General features: G+C 43.9%; 1 protein-coding gene across 1 annotated transcript in view; it reads left to right on the forward strand.

Moving 5' to 3' along the window:
* The window catches only part of SMS (spermine synthase), a 54058-nt gene that overhangs the window by 13844 nt on the left and 22877 nt on the right, over positions 1-17337 (forward strand). The window contains exons 2-6 of the mRNA XM_012656343.1: positions 7938-8058; positions 11150-11243; positions 11774-11838; positions 16310-16485; positions 17243-17332. Of these exons, the coding sequence (XP_012511797.1) occupies positions 7938-8058; positions 11150-11243; positions 11774-11838; positions 16310-16485; positions 17243-17332 (546 nt within the window). The remainder of the gene's footprint in view (positions 1-7937; positions 8059-11149; positions 11244-11773; positions 11839-16309; positions 16486-17242; positions 17333-17337) is intronic.

Genomic DNA, 17337 nt, shown 5'->3' on the forward strand with positions numbered 1-17337 from the left:
TGCAAAGTTGAATTCAAATTTGGGTGTTTGAGGGTTTTGTTTTGTTTTGTTTTGTTTTTCAGAGACGGGGTCTCGCTCTTGCTCAGGCTGGTCTCATACTCCTGAGCTCAAGCGATCCTCCCGCCTGAACCTCCCAGAGTGCTAGGATTACAGGCATAAGCCACCCTGCCTGTCCTGACCACATTCTGTGTAGCATATATCAGTACTTCATTCCTTTTATAGCTGTCCAGATAATTTTTTTTTTTTTTTTTTTTTTTTAATTAGAGACTCGCTCTCGCTCTCGCTCAGGCTGGTCTCGAACTCCTGAGCTCAACCTATCCTCCCGCCTGAACCTCCCAGAGTGCTAGGATTACAGGCGTCAGCCATCGCGCCTGTCCTGACCACATTCTGTGTAGCATATATCAGTACTTCATTCCTTTTATGGCTGAATGACAGTCTGTGGAACGGATGTACCACATTTTGCTTATCCATTTGTAACTTGATGGACATTTGGGTTGTTTCTACTTTTTGTCTTTTATGAGTCATGCTGCTCTGAATGTTTGTGTTGGCTTGGATTTTGTGTGATGAGATGAATCACTGTGCAGTTGTAAAAAGGACTGGACGTGGGAATATAAAAGCAAGCTGTCGAAGTAAGGCACGCCCAAGAAGCACCTGTTTGATCTTCACATTAATCCCTGGAAAACTCATTAGGCATCTGGATGTCAAGTCTCTTGATAGGCATACCCTTTTTTTAAAATTAAAAAGTTAAAATTTGAATATAACTTAAAACTTACTGCAAAATATGAAGGATTTTTCCATGTATCACTTGACTTCGGTGATCTGGACTTGCTGCCTGTTGATCTTCGTGTTTTTGATGGACCTGGGATATTTTGAGTAGGTTTGGAGGATGTTCTCCATCCTTTAGGCAGTGCTGAGCCACCAGCTTGGGTGAGAGGGACTCCATGAGGAGTGCTGTGCTCTTTTGTCATTCTTTTCGGAGGAGTTATGCGAGTGGTTTTGGTGACTGCTGAATAGATATTTCCTTTTTTAACTTGAGATACAATTTACACAGAGTACATTTTAATGTACAGTTCTGAGTTTTGACCAGTGCATACAGTCATGCAGCTACTACCACTGTCAAGATTAGAACATCTGAATGGGTTTTTAAAGTAGCTACCTGGGCCGGGCGCAGTGGCTCACGCTTCTAATCCTAGCACTCTGGGAGGCCGAGGCGGGTGGATTGCTCAAGGTCAGGAGTTCGAGACCAGCCTGAGCAAGAGCGAGACCCCCCCCCCATCTCTATCAAAAAGAAAAGAAAAAAAAAAGTAGCTACCTGAATGACTTCCAGTTGGATTGGAGTCCAGTTTCCCTTTCTTCCTCTTAGGTTTTGGGGGGGTCTATCAAGAAAAACCAGAAAGCTGCTTTACATGTGAACCTGAGCCTGGCTCTTAGATTCTCTGACATCAGAGCCTGGGGTTTTGGGAAGAGGACATCTGCATTTATACTTCCCCTCGCAGGGAGTTGCTGACTGGATCTGTTGCCGGCCGCTTCTGGGCCATGTTCCCTCAGAGACAAATCATGCAGATAGCCCCGAAAGCAGGCAGGAGGGGTGCAGGTGTACCTGCGCAGTAGGTGGTAAGGGGGGTGGGAATCAAGTGTGAGCGAGGGCATGGAGCTTTGGAAATCTTGGTGGATTAGGAGTGGCAGCACCTGCAGTTGCTGGAGTAGTAGGTGGGCTGGAGACGAGGTTAGGCTGGGGGCCTCATCACTTTGGCATGACGCGAAGATGGGAATGATTAACCATCCCTTGGGGCTCGTGTGGGAGAGACCTAGGAGGCAAAGCAATGGGCGGTAGGAGCTTGATAGGGAGGTGTGGAATTTCCAGCCTTCATAATTAAAAATACACTTGGCAAGAATAGAAATTCATCTCCTGGTTTCATAAGCCAGGTGCTACTTGAATGTGAGAGAGCTGAAAGGAATGTGAAGGCAGATCTTCTGTTCCAGCCCCCTCATGGTGCAGAGGAGAATGTTAAGGCTCTGGCCTGTGGCAGGGCAGGCTGAGCTAGCTGGTGGAGTTTGGCTCCGCGCAGGGGGTGAAGTCCACACACAAGACACTTGGGATCGTGTGGCCTTCAGAAAGAGCCTGCTCACAGTCCAGTGTACCTTTGGCCTGAGTTTTCCTAGCTGAAGTTTTTGAAGTTGAAACAAAAAGCTGTAAGCCAGGGTTACAGTGGAGGGAGTCTAGAGTTTTTTCTGGATATGTGAGAATTACGTATTTCCTTAGGGCAGCCTCTAATTCATTTCAGTTTAAGGAGCATTTAGCCTCTCAAAGCTGAAGGAGGACCAGGAATATAACCAAAGCATGTTTTTTGTCTTTTTGCTAGGTCACATGGTGTCTTGGGTTTTTATTCGGCATGACTTCCTTGGCTAGTAAGGTTGGCTCAGTACAGCAAATCTTACACAGGGCGGCCCATAATACAGATCAATGATTAAATAGCAGTGTAAGACCATGAGGGATGGAAGGGAACTAACATTGATTCTGGGTTCTGTTCAAGAACCCTACAAAGTAGTGTCTCCACTTTTCCTAATTTGAGGAAATTAGATCTGTAAGTGCAAAGTGTCCTGGCCAACGAGTTTGGGTGGGGTAGAGAGGCCGTGGTGGGGGAATTTGTGGGAAAAGCTTGGAGGAGGGGATTATGGGCATCCGAGTGGCTGGTGGGAGTAGGGAAGTCACAAGCCTGATTTTGATCTCAGACCTGTGATTGAAATAGTGCAGTGGGCAGTTGCATGGGAAGCAGGTTCCAGCTGGATTATATAGATTTGGGCTTCAGCCATCTGGAGCTGATCCTCAGGGTCAGAGGAATGATGTTCTCCAAGAATGGCCTATAAATGGATCCCTGGGAAAAAATGAGGCAGGGAGGTGAAACTTAGGCCTTGATTCTTTTTTCTCCCCCTTCCTGTCTTCCTTTCCTTTGGTGTAGTGGTGTATTTAGTTTGGACCAGTTGATTCATTTTAACTTATTGTTGAACAAACACAAAGCAGGCAGTGGTCTGGAAATGGGGACATTGCATTGTTCAGCGGACAAAGGACACATTTTGCCCTGGGAGAGGTCACTATGTTTCTGAGTGGTAGGTTCTGAGTGATAACACCAGTTATAATGCATCATTCTTGCCTGCCCATTGACGTGAATTTTCTAGGAACTTCTGCCAAACATTTTATTGGCCTAGTTTGGATTACCATGTCTCCTTGAAAGCCATGTGGTTATCTTTTTTAGCGTTCACATCTACTTTCAGATTTTCTGTGTTCCCAAATTTGGGTATGCTTTGGTCAGGCTCATTTTCACCCATGTGTAGAGCATCTAGTAGTTCTCAAGACATTGTGTTGCCCTTTTTCCACCCCTGGGGCAATGGGGGTGTGGGTCTTTTTTTGACAAGGGGTGCTATTAACTGATAATTAGTGGGTAAGGTTGCCAAAATCCTGTGAGGGACAGGACAGGCCTACCGTACTGTCAGCCTCACCCCCAATATTGAGGAGCCCCTATAGAACAAGTCTGATTTGTTTGGTCATTTTACAAGTTCTGTACTAGACAGTTATGAATGTTGAAATTTGAAATTGCAAAGCATTTTTTTGTGGGGGAGCATGTGAGTGACATTACTTTTGGCTTCAGTTGGTAGAGAGTTTGAACTTTTTTCAGCCCTTCTGTTTTTTTTTTTTTTTTTTTGAGACAGAGTCTCACTCTTTTGCCCAGGCTAGAGTGCCGTGGCGTCATCCTAGCTCACAGCAACCTCAAACTCCTGGGCTCAAGCAATCCTGCCTCAGCCTCCCGAGTAGCTGGGACTACAGGCATGTGCCACCATGCCCGGCTAATTTTTTCTATATATTTTTAGTTGTCCGATTAATTTCTTTCTATTTTTAGTAGAGACGGGGTCTCGCTCTTGCTCAGGCTGGTCTCAAACTCCTGAGCTCAAACAATCCGCCCGCCTCGGCCTCCCAGAGTGCTAGGATTACAGGTGTGAGCCACCGCGCCCGGCCAGCCCTTCTGTTTTGTTGAACATTTTATATTTAATAAAACTTTTTGGTGACTTGGGTGTAGTTAGTATGAAGATGGGGATTTCTTTTTCTTTTTTATCAGGTAGTTTAGATCAGTGGTTCTCAGTCGTGGCTGCACATTGGAATTTCCCAGGGAGCTTTTGAAAATATTGATGCCTGGGTCCCACCCCTATAATTTTTACTTAATTGGTCTAGCTGTGTGGCATTGGAATTTTTAAAAACTCCCCAGGTGGTTATAATGCATACCTAGGATTGAAAACAACTGGTCTGGATGTTCTAGAAACTCTGCAAAGATATGATAATAAAGATCATGAATTCAGCCAAGTGAAATAATTTTTCATTTACCTGTAAAACATTTATTGAGCATCTCAGGTTAAGATGACTAAGTGAGCCGCCTCGGTAAGCCTAGCAGAGCCTGTCGCTTTGGCATGTAGTTTTCACTTTAAAACTCTTATTTGGAAAAGAGATATTACCAGGTAGTTTTCAGCTCCAGTTCCCCTTTCTAGAGTCTTCCCCAAGGGCTAGGAGCAGACTGGGTGATGGGGGGGCAGGGAGGATCAGGAGGAAGGTGAGTATGAAGTGAGGTGACAGTGGGCAGAACAGCGTTGTCCCCACAACGCCCTATAGACACCTTTCCTGGCAGGGCCGGCATACTCAGATGCCCACAGGAACCAGGTGGCCTGCACAAACAAACTGGGCGTATACAGGTGAATGAACTACCAGACATAATTCAGACTTGGCCTGTTTTTACTGCACTGGTTGGGGGGGAAGCCCATAGTGTGGAAACAAGTAACACTTCAAATTGAGTTTCTTTTGTAAAGTTTTTTGTTTAGTTTGAAACCTGGCCGGAGGGCTTTCTTTATCCCACATGGTGCCTTTCCACTAATTATGCCAGTTAGGAAAAGGGGACGGCCGCCGTGCTGGGCTTGGCCAGCAGTCAAGGCCTTTGCATAGAACAGACAAAGACACCCCATTCCCCTGGCCCAAGGGACGGAGTTCACCGCAGCTCAGCCCCCAGGCCGGAGTCCTTGTTCACTGCACAGCCTGGTCAATCACACACAGGGTGGCCCTGCCTAGATTGTTCCTTCACCAGCATGGGGGATTTGTGTTCTGTTTTGTAATGTGCCAACAGAACCCAGTCTTTGAGGCAGTTTACCCAGAGTGATGACTTGTTTTATACACTTTCAAAACAGAAAACATCTGTTCTAGCCAAGGAGGGATTGCATAATTTCAGAGTGGTTTTCATATTCAGGGTGAGTTCTGCCAGGCTGGGCACACTCAGTCACCTCCACAGTGGGCTGACCCACCAGGCTTTGGTGACGAACACAAACTGAACAAGATTAGTTCATTTTATCAAGTTTGAAATCAGAATTTTTCTTTTTTGAAGGGAGGTGGAATTCAGTCTTAAACACCACAGTTCTGGGGATATAATTCAGGCCTTCCCTTTTAATTTCCTGAAACCAATTTCAGAATAGCAAAGCAAGCTAGATTATTTTCTGCCAAATGAGTTTCCCAAAGGCACAGTTTTGCTAGGAATGACTGAGAACTTAATCATTCATTGGGCTGCTGCTGGTTTTCATAGATGCTTGTGTTGCCACAGGACTGGGATGTGGATTGCAGTAGTGTCTCCCTGATGTGGGGCTTTCTCCTGGAAGCGTGTTCATTTTGGCCATCCGTAGGGCTCTACCACCCTGACATTATCTGGCCCTACCCAGGTCCCCTTCTCTCTCAGTGGGTTTCAGCTGCATTCTTACTTTGGCTTGCTGGGTGCTGTGCTGCATTCTGAGGGGAAGAAACTCCTTTTTTGGGAGTGAACACCTACCTGTTGGTAACTTTTTTGGGGGGTGGGGGTTCCTCTAATTCTCAGGGCTGTTTGAAGTCCCTTTGCTTTCTCTCTTTTTCCTCTCACACAATTGCTAGTACCAGACAGGTCTCTGGTCTGTGTCCCATTTTATTTCCACCCACTCCTGTTTGGGGGTTTGGAGGTACACTCTGCCATCTAGTTTTCTTCTAAATGTTATCCGAGTTTTGGTTGGGCTGTCCTAATGGCTCTGACGATTCCAAAGATTAAGTTATGGTCTCACTGCCATTTTTATTATTCCATTTACTGTTGTTTGTTAAAGTTGAAAATGTGAATTTTTGGTGGGTGCATTAGCTTGCTAGGGCTGCTGTAACAGTGTACTACAAATTGGATGGCTTCAAGTGGTAGAAATTTGTTCCCTCACAGTTCTGGAGGCCCAGAAGTTCAAGATCAAGGTGTGGCATGGTCATGTTTCCCCTGAAGCTTCTAGGGGAAAATCAGTCCTTGCCTCTTCCGCCTTCTGGTGGGCTCCTGGCTTTCCTTGGCTTGTAGCCCTGTGATCACTCCAGCCTCTGCCACCATCTTCATATCACCTGCCCCTCTTTCTCCCTGTGTCTTCTTTTCTGTCTCTTGTAAGGGCACTTGTCATTGGGTTAGGGTCCACTTGGATAATCCAGATGCTCTCATTGTGAGATCCTTAACTTACTTACATCTACAAAGACCCTTTTCCAAATAAAGTCACACTCCCAGGTTCTGGAGGTTAGGATGTGGACATATCTTTTTGGAGGCCACCATTCTACCAATACAGTGGAAGAAGATGAAATCTTCTGATTTTTAAACAGCAACTAATTCACACTTTTAAAAAGTCTGTGCAGGCCTCAATAAGACACATCTACTATCCAATTTGGCCTCTGACCCCCCACCCCCACCCCCTGTTGGTAGCCCTCATTCTTACTGTGTGCTGCAATAGTCTTGGACACAGTTCCAGAAGTCACTGGAGATAGACTCTATATGGCATAGTGACAAAATCCTTAATTTCCCAGCTGTAGGTTCGGCACTACTTATGAATTGTTCCTGGCAGGAATTCTAATGTAATTGTCTGGGGAAACTGCACTGCAGTCAGCTGTGAATCTTTTTTTTTTTTTTTTTTCCTTTTGCCTCTGTTCAGGTCACAGAGATGCTTCTTTGTTTTGATGCTTTCCAGGCTATGTTGTTTTTTTCCTTCATGGGGAGCCAGCCTGCAGAGGGCTGGCGGGATGATAAAGAGTAATTCCTCTCGTCACATTGTGGTTCTTCACTTTACCTTTATCGGGGAATGCCTGCTTCGCAGATAGAGCTAGAGAAGAACAATTGCATTTTGTCCTTCTAAGTATTGTGATGTTGGGTGTTCTTGAAGGTTTTGGCTTCAAGTGAACCTGCAGAGGTTAATGTGTTTTTTTGAAACCTTGACCTTAGTCCTATCTGGGGACACTGAGCTCTACCTTTGGGGGTGGAGACGGAAGGATTGGCTTTGGGACCGTGTGAGTGGGGTGGGGTGGGGGAAACAGACAACGCAGCAGGTTGTCTTGTACGGAATCGTCCAGTTTCTACCATTTAGAACTATGTTACTGAGCATAACTATCTTTTTGCCACTTACAAAGCAACATATCCGTATCTGTAAAACACCTGGAAAATCAAAAGTTTTCAAGTCTTAATGATACCCATCAACAGTGGATGGTAATCCCCTTTCTAGTACTGTGTATCCTCAGTAATTTATCTAACCTGAAGTAGAATCTCATTTATTGTATGTGCATTTATTTGCATTTCTTTGATTTCTGGTTGGGCTGAGTATTCTGTTATGCTGTCTCTAGTTAGGCTGAACATCTGTCTGCATCCTTGGCACAGCTACTTGTGGTCTGTTTTTGTTGTTTTTATTGTGTAACCTGGTGAGCTGTGTAGCCTCTCCTTGCAGGGTGCAGAATGTTTATAGCTCGTGATAGAAGGGGATAAGCGACGCTGGCAACTTTGTTCAGGTTTTCTTGTAAGGTTCAGCTGTCAGACCCTGCCTCATTGGCTTTCCTTCTGGCCACTTCTTCCTGACCGTCTTGTCTTCTCTCTCTGTTCTAGCTGATGGTGAGACCATTCTAAAAGGCCTCCAGTCCATTTTCCAGGAGCAGGGGATGGCGGAGTCGGTGCATACCTGGCAGGACCACGGCTATTTAGCAACCTACACAAACAAAAACGGCAGGTGAGGCAGCCTAGAGTGCTCTTCTTCAGATGGGGGAAGAACAGAGAGAGGGGCAGAGGGTGAGGGGTAGCATCCAGGTATTTGTTTTCTTCTTTGACACCTTCTAGGAGGGGACAGGAACTGAGTGCTTCTCACCTAGCTGCCCATTAGAATCTCTCTCCTGGGAGAACTTTCACAAAATACCCATGTCCAGCCATTCCCCCCAGAGATTGAGACCATCGAGCCCAGACATCTGTATTTCTCCAAAGCCCCAGTGATTCTACTGCGTGGCCAGGACCAAGAACCCTTGGCAGCATAAGCAATGAGAGATGGCAAGCAACAATCCAGAGTTGGTTGTGACACAGATTACTGGGCTCCCACCCCAAGAGTTTCTGATGCAGTAGGTCTGGGGCAGGGACCTGGGTCACGTTTCTAACAGGCTCCCGGGGGATGCTGATGCTCTGGTCGGCTGACCACACCTTGAGTGGCACTGTTCTGAGTGATGATCAGTCAGTGCAGACCATAGTAAAATGCCGGATGATAAAGTCTACAAGTAGTTTGATAGGAAGCTGAGATGATCCAAGAGTTCTAGTCTTGGGTTTTTTAAAAAAGACTTTAAAGACTGTGTAGACTTACCGTAGTAGCTATGTAGTTGAAAGTAAATGTGTTCTGAGAGTAGAAAGAAAGCGTAAACTAAGAAATGACTGATGACAGAAGGCACCAGTGCATTGAGCTCTTTGTAGTTTCTGAAATCTAGGTTTGTATTTTATCTAGACTGGCTTAGTATGTCAAACTATTAAGATTCTTAGTAATTGGCACTATTGATTTAAAAATGTTAACTGGATATTTTCAATGGCTTTCATTCTATTAATGTCCCACTTTCTCTCCCTTCTTTATTTCTCTATTAAAAGAAAAAATAACCACCTCCCCAATCTTCTAGAGGCCTGTAGGACAGTGCTGTGAGACAAGGGAAACTTCTACTTTTTGAGCCCACCCCACCTTCCATTGCTCTCTTTGTATGCCTACATGGCCCACCTGTGTGGCATTAATTGTTTTCTATCATGCCTCTCAAAGACATTCCAGTCCCTTCCTCCCCAAGCCCAGACTTGTATTTCTAACTCTGTAGCAAACTTCCATATGTGTGTTTAGCAGATATCTCCAATGCGTCTAAAGTGAATATTTCTTTGTTAAGGGTGGCCCAAATCAATACCACCACCAAACCCTCCTCTGCCCTTCATCCTTCACCATGCTCTGGCACAACTGATGGAGAGTGTCCTGGAAGCAGAGGTGCCACAGCTGTCCTAGAGCCCCTGGCTCCTGCAGGCTTGCGCTCAGCCCTTCTCTGTCCCTGCCACCTCTCGCTGTCTTTACTGTGGTCCATCCTTTGGCAGAACTCATCACTCTGCCACCTCAGTAGGCAACTTCTCCAGCCCCACATGAGTAGCTGCATCTTTACAGCCGGGCCCTGCCTACCTCTCTACTGAAGTTCTTGAAGTTTCTGTTAATACCACAGACACGGATTCCAGTTGTACAGAGGACTTAGAATTCTTCCCAGAAGGAGGTTTTTGAGTGACAAGAGCTATTAATACTTGGAAATTGCTTCTGAAAGCAAAAAAATAAAATCAACATACTCAGTTAAAAAACTTATTTTCTACATTGATCTTCCTCCTCTCTCACTTGGTCAACTGGGACCTATCCTGAGGTGCCTCTCCTGAAACCCCGCTTGTCCTACCCACACTTGGGCTTGGGGGGGCGGGATTGCAGCTCCAAGCCTGTTTCTGGCTTGGCTTCTCCCAGTTAATGGTCCTTTTGTGATGCTGAGTAGCCTGGCCCTGGTCCTCAGCCACCTTTTTTCAGCTGCTCCATTTCTCCCCCACCTGGCACTCTTATTTTTCTCTATTTCTGCTTGTATCCCTAGGACCTCCTATTGAGTTTGGTACTTGACCCCAACTTCCAGCATTCTGTGTTCATACTAGAACCACCCAAGTGGTTAAGGGGTGGCATTTCTCTTTTTTTTTTTTTTTTGCCCGGGAACACAGACTCAGTATAGACTTGAGAATGTGTCCCTGGGGGTGGCATTTCTCTGTCCTTTACTCCAGGCCTCTCTCCTCTTTTGCTGCTGGTGGTGATGCAGGGGGAAAGAAAGATTATCTACTTCTTCAGGTGTAAATGAGTTGGTGGTGTCTGGGCCTGAACTTGATTTTGAGGCCATTTAATGGCTGAAGGTAAAAAATAACTAGTTTTATTTATTTTTAAATCCAGGCACACTGCTTATATTCTCTGAACAGAATTCATTGTCTAATTTAGTGTTTTTCAAATGTTTCTTTAACCACAGGTTATAGTACAAAGTGATCTTACATCATAACCCTGGAAATACACGTCTGTGTATATGCAATACAAATACATGCATATAATTGAAACAAAAGTCGTATCAAACACATTTTTATTGCATGAGATACACTCAAATATATTTATTTCATAAAAAAGGGCTGATCAGATCCACTAAATTAGGGGTCAGGAGACTTTCTGTAAGGAGCTACATAAAGTCACTGTCACATTCCTTTTTTTAAAAAACAACTCTAAAAATATAAGCCATTTTTAGCCTGCAGGCTTTACAAAAGCCTGCTGTGGGCGAGATTGGGTTTGCAGGCTGCAGGGCTGGAGTTTGCCGCTCCCCCACCCCCTACTAAATTAACTTACCGGCTACTGGCTTGCAGTGGGGTGGGGGGGAATGGCTCTGGTTTGAACTCTGAAGGTTAATTGGGAGAACCCAGTTTGCCTTTCTCCACCCTTCCTTCCTCTTAAACCTGGCAGAGTCACCTGGGAAACTTTTTTAAAAAATCAGATTCACCGAACCGCTACTGAATCAATTTCTGGGCCTAAGAACCAGTTTTGAAAAACCTGGCATTTGGTGACATCCTTTAAATCTTCCATATAAATGATTGGTAGCCTCTTCCCTTAAGAAGAGGCCCTAATAAGAAAACAAAAGGATTAACTGTGTAATTTAGAGAAATAAAGGGCAGTGGTCTTTTTTCTTAATGGGGGTGGCATCTTTTTTCTTTTGAGTGCCATGATATAATTCCTAACCTTAAAATTATTCTTTCCTTTGTAGCTTTGCCAACTTGAGAATTTACCCACATGGATTGGTGTTACTGGACCTTCAGAGTTACGACAGTGATGCACAGAGCAAGGAAGAAATTGACAGTGTCGGTTTTTCATCGTTATGTATTCAAGTGTTTAAGAATCATAACGTCCACTTAGCTTAATGACATTAAAATTGTTTTCTCTTCATTGCTGACTTCCCAGTTAACTTAATTTTAAACTTTCCTCCCTCCAGATAAGTGGTTTTAGAAAAGAAGTAGTTGTTCCTCAGTTGTTTTTAGGAGCCTGGCTGTCAGCTTTCCGCTTTAACTGCCTGAGTATGAGTAATGATTTTACTTTCCACTGGAGAGAATATCTAAAACCTTTAGCCAGGATTTTATAGGGGCAGCACCCTTTAGACTTCCCCTCCCTTGTTGTGTTGCTGAGACTAAGGTCTCAGACTAGGTCAGCACCGTGGGGGATAGTTGGTGTGGGAGGATGGAATTGGGCCAGGCCGGGAGGCTGCTGTAGGGATGGAGGGGGACAGGTGTATGTGCCCATACTCCTCTGTCAGCACGGCCTCAGTCTTCTGGTCTGTAATTTAGCTGTTCCACACAACTCGATCTGTAAGCCCATTCATTTCTTTTAATTGTAGCTTTTGAACAAAGTTGAAGAAAAAATGAAAGAATTGAACCAGGACGGTACTGGGCGGGTGAAGCGGTAAGTCTACTCTTGAATGTCCTCTTACGTTTGTTTAACTGGTAAAATAATCAGAATGGCAGTGTTGGCCCCAGTAGTGTCTACTTAAGATGTGGAAGAGATCAAAATCAACATGCGCTTCTTACAACACAGTGAACTACTGGGCCCCTCACACCAAAACAAGACAAAATGTATGAACACACACACACACAGAAATGCTGGATAAAATGAAACAAAGGCAGAAGGGAGACAGGGAGTGACTTCAAGGAGTTGGAACTATAGAAAGCGGAGACCTAGATGGGGCTGCTGCCTCAGTCAAAGGTAGGCTAGAAAACTCCTGACCCCCAACCCCTTCAGGAAGGAGAAAAGGACACTTTTCTGTGCTCAGGGTTCTGGGCCCCAGAGTAGAATTAACCGATTTTAGGAGACTTCTGACAGGGTAGGGTGAACAAATTTGCTTCAAGGCTTTCAAGTAAGAAAACTTTACAAGGTACTAAGAATTGAGAGGGCATCTACCTTGAGCTGCCATAGGTGGATTATTTTCAAATGATAATGAAGAAAATGAAGCTTTCCCCATCCAGTAGGGTAGCCACTAACCACATGTGGCCATTTAAAGTCCAATTAATTAAAATAAACAATTCAGTTCCTCAGTCGCATTAGCCTCATGTTGATAGCTAGTGAGTGGCTAGTGATTGCCATATTGGACAATACAAATATCGAACATTTTCATCATCGAAGAAAGTTCTGTTGGACAGCACTGAAGTGTTTGCCAGTGGTGTCAGATTTTGAAAGAAGTTTGATAGAAGGTAGCAGTTTTAGCATTTGCTTGAAGGAATAGGGTCTGGTATGTCATGGGAGTTAACAAGTGCTTGGGATACACAGCACACATTGCAGGGCAATTTACTCTTGCCCTGCCTTGGTGACTTCTCATTATGCTGTGAGGCATAGGAGGCCTGTCCCTTGTTCATAAAGTTAACGTCATAGACGCAGAGACAGACACAGAGGGACTTTACCAAGATGGAGCAACCGGAGTATAGTTTTCTCTAGTCCATGGCACTTTGGAGAAGAGGGAATCCTTACTGGCAAGAGCTAGGATGTTTAAGTACTTAATGACTCACCATGCTAAATTTGATCAGCCCATAGGAAAGCTGCAGGGCAGATGTAAGATAACAAGGTAATTAACCTCTGGTAGGTAGAAAGGAAAGCAGGAAGCTTAAAGTGAAAAGAATGTGACACACTGCAGAACTTTCCCTCTCTTTTGAGATCTGTCAGAGCACCTAGACTCTCTTATCTGACTCAAGCTCAGTTTAGGGGCCTCAGCCATGTCTCTTCCCCCTTTCTCATCCTTTAAAACACACCCACACCACTTTCTGGGTATTTCATCTTTTCCTGTTTGCAGAGTTTTCCTTATCTGCAGCCAGAACAGGTTCCCACTGTTTCTCACGGCGTCAGAAATGTCTTAGGTGGTAATGAATTGGCCCTTAGCAAAACGTGTTCTGATTTTTTTTTTTTAATCCGGGTTAATTGTAGGAGTGAGGAAATAGAATGCATTTATGGGCCTCAACATTCATGAGAAGTCTGACTTTTGTTTTTTTTTGGTGTAGGAGTTTTCTAAGTGGGAATGGAGTAAAGCTTTAGATTTTTATTTCAAAATACAGAAGTTATTTTTGCTTATCACGGTTTTTACATCTTTTCATAAAATAAGAGTGTAAAGAATGAAAAGTTCGGAATACCTTGTAGGCCTTTTGTTTTTAGCCGCAAAAGGACAAGGACTGCACTGTTTTTTTTTGTTGGTTTTTTTTTTTTTTTTTTTGAGACAGAGTCTCACTGTGTTGCCCGGGCTAGAGTGCCGTGGCGTCATCCTAGCTCACAGCAACCTCAAACTCCTGGGCTCAAGCAATCCTTCTGCCTCAGCCTCCCGAGTAGCTGGGACTACAGGCATGTGCCACCATGCCCGGCTAATTTTTTCTATGTATTTTTAGTTGTCCGATTAATTTCTTTGTATTTTTAGTAGAGACAGGGTCTCGCTCTTGCTCAGGCTGGTTTCGAACTCCTGAGCTCAAACAATCCACCCGCCTCGGCCTCCCAGAGAGCTAGGATTACAGGCGTGAGCCACCGCACCCGACCCTTGCACTGTTTTTTTTTTTAATCTGGCGAATGACATTGTTAGAGATTAAATCATTAACAAATAACTCACTAACATTGTCTGAAATTATTATTCTCCTTTGGCTAATGAATTAAATCTGAATTTTCGACTAAGAAGCCGTGGAATTTACTTGAATTTATTTTCGTATTCTACTTTCAAATGAAATGAAATAAGAAAGGTAAGTTTTATTAAAAAACAATTCTTGGAATTTGCACGGATGCCTGACGCCCAGGACATATTCCACCTGACTTTAGCAGTCCGGTTTCAGTTTTCAGCAGTGAAGGTGGAAACAAGTTCTGCAGGGCTCCACGGTGTCTCCTGGTAGCCCATTCATTGTAAGGAGATGTGCTTTATGCTAGGTGTAAGCAGTGGCTTCCACATCCTGTTAAGATCCTTGTTTATTTGCCACTCTTAAAAAACCGTGGTGTTGCCAACAGCTCTTCACCTTGACCAAGGCACTAATGACACAATTGAGAATAGGCATCGTTTATTTTCAGTGAGTTCGTCATAATGCAGTAATTGCCTATGGCTGACTGGCTGTCAACCAGGCGGTGGGTTTCCTCCCCGAAAGTGGGTGACTTTGTATTTGTCACCATCATCCAGTGCTGCGGGTGGCTCACTCACTCACCTCTACTCCCCACCATCAGGGGTAGAAGAGGCTTCCTCCTAGTGCTGTTTGCCTGTTCTCTGGGGGTTATCCTGACTGGTGCTTCACATTTTATAATTTGCAAGAAAAACCTGTGCTCTGCCCAACATTTCGAAAGCTGAGTTTCTTCACTTAAAAGGCTAAGAAATGGTTAAATCAGGAGTTGTTAGGATTAAAGGAGAGTTTATGGGAGTTTGCTTCCTCAGTCTCAGTGCTCTTTGCAGATGTTAGTATTTCCTTATAGAAAGCCTTGTTAACTTGTGACAGGTTCAGACGGTAGTCTTGGAAGCAGGTGAGCCGGCAGTGGAAAGAGACAAGAGTAAGTCAGAGGTAGTGTATCCCAGCTGTACACCCTGCCGTTGTACTGTTGAACACCACTGTGTTTGAGAACACAGGACTCACACGAGGTTGTGTTACGTGTGTGGTGAGTTTTCATTTTCTTTGTGTTCAGGTTGGATTTGCCAAGCCCCTTTTCTAGGTCCCTCTTCCCTTGTCATTTAGTGTCCTCTGCTGGTAGTTTTTAGTACAGTCACCCTATCAAAAATAGTATTTACAAAAAGAATGGAATCAGAAAATCATCATTTTGCAGCCACTCTAGTAATAATTGGTTCAGGTAATAATCTTCTAGATGCTAAAACCACTAGTAAAGGTTTGTTTGGGGATTAGGACCTTTACCCAGTTTCAGGGGACCACCCCACGGCCTACTTAGTAATTTCAAAGGGGAGAGATCCAGTGAATACCGCTTTAATCAAGTGACCATACACTTAGCATCACCAATAATAGGACAAATACACATCTTGTGTTCCTGTGTAATATATGTCAACCTGACTCTAATCATGAAGAGATCAGGTAAACCCACAGGAGGGGGTGTTTTTTTTTTTTTTTTTTTTAAGCAGAACACCTGGTCTGTACTTTTCAGAGATATAAATGTCATGAAACATACTGGGGAAAAAAAGAATGTTCTGGGGCCCAGTGCAGTGGCTTACGCCTATAATCCTGCAGTCTGGGAGGCTGAGATAGGAGGATCGCTTGAGCTCAGGAGTTCAAGACCAGCCTGAGCAAGAGCGAGACCCCGTCTCTACTAAAAATGGAAAAATCAGCTGGGCGTGGTGGTGCATGCCTGTAGTCCCAGCTACTCAGGACGCTGAGGCAGGAGGATTGCTTGAGCCTAGGAGTTTGAGGTTGTAGTGAGCTATGATGATGCCACTGCACTCTACCCAGGGTGACACAGAGAAACTCTGTCTCAAAAAAAAAAAAAAAGTTTCTAGGTTATGTGAGGCTAAAAAAAATAGCAAAATGCACAGATGAACCTGTATTCAAGAGCAGAACAGCTATAAAGGACTTGTGTGAATGTGCTAATGGCAATGTGGTAATATAGGAGGTCTTAGGAGGCATAACTTGAGTATTTGGTGAAGTGTGAAGTCTTCAGTGGCCATTTTTCTCCTTCAGCTTTTTATTACGAAAAATCTGAAGCATGCCAGAAAGGTTTTTGAAAAAAGTAAACTCCTCTGTACAATAGTTGTCGACCTTTGGTGGTGGCCATGATTCTACAAAACTAAAAGTCCAAGATTTGGATTCATTTTGTGCTCTTCAGGAGTCTGCCTGCAGCCGTAGGGCTTTCTTTTGTACCGTCTTCATTCCAGGTCCTATTGTAAGGGGGTATTCTAGTAAGGCACGATCCTGTTTCCCTCTTTTTCCAGATTACCACCCATAGTTCGAGGAGGGGCCATCGACAGATACTGGCCCACCGCTGATGGGCGCCTGGTTGAATACGACATAGATGAAGTGGTGTATGATGAAGATTCGCCTTATCAGAACATTAAAATTCTACACTCAAAGCAATTTGGAAATATTCTCATCCTTAGCGGGGATGTTAGTAAGTACTCCATCCCTGCCCCAATCGCATAACAAAGGGGTGATATGTTGGATGTTTTCCGGACATTGCTGTTGTGGATTTGTCCAAGTTTGTCTTTGATTCTGCTGTTCTTTGAGATGTACATTTATATCATATTAACCCGTAGATTGTCTGGGCTTTCATGTAAACTTCGTCTTGACATTGCTTCCTTAATGTTGAGTATTTGGATTGTATTTCTAAAGAAAATGCAATTGCTAATTAAAAAAACTGTTACGGAAAAATTCAAACCTAAGTAGACAAACTAGTGTGATGAACCCACGTGTACTCACCACTGAGCATCAACAGTTATCAATTCCTGGCCAGTCTCATCCCTCTCATTTTGAAGCAACTCTCAGACATCATATTTCATCTGTTAAGATGTAATTTTTTTTTTACTTTTTTTCCTTTATTTCCTTACCAAGGTTTAACAAGTATCAAAGATATAATTTCTTTTAATTATTCAGCATGTCAGCACATTTCTTAAGACTAGATTTTCTTCCCATCAACTAGTGTCCATTTGTATTAGGTGTCAGATGATCAGGGTTGATGAAAAGTCCTCAATCCAAAAAAAAAAAAAAAAAAAAAACAAAAAACCTGCACATCATTGAAAGTTTTTAAAGATTGAAAATGAAAATTTTACATTTTGGGCTGAATTCTAGCACTTTGTAGAGTGGTGAGGCCACGTAGTTTGTGTGTTTGGGTGGAGTCACCAGTTTGGATCTTTATTTCTCTTTTCTAGATTTGGCAGAGAGTGACTTGGCATATACCCGGGCCATCATGGGCAGTGGCAAAGAAGATTACACTGGCAAAGATGTACTGATTCTGGGAGGTGGA

Source organism: Propithecus coquereli, unplaced genomic scaffold (genome assembly GCF_000956105.1).
Source record: "Propithecus coquereli isolate 6110/MARCELLA unplaced genomic scaffold, Pcoq_1.0 Scaffold50, whole genome shotgun sequence".
NCBI classification, from domain to species: Eukaryota; Metazoa; Chordata; class Mammalia; order Primates; family Indriidae; genus Propithecus; species Propithecus coquereli.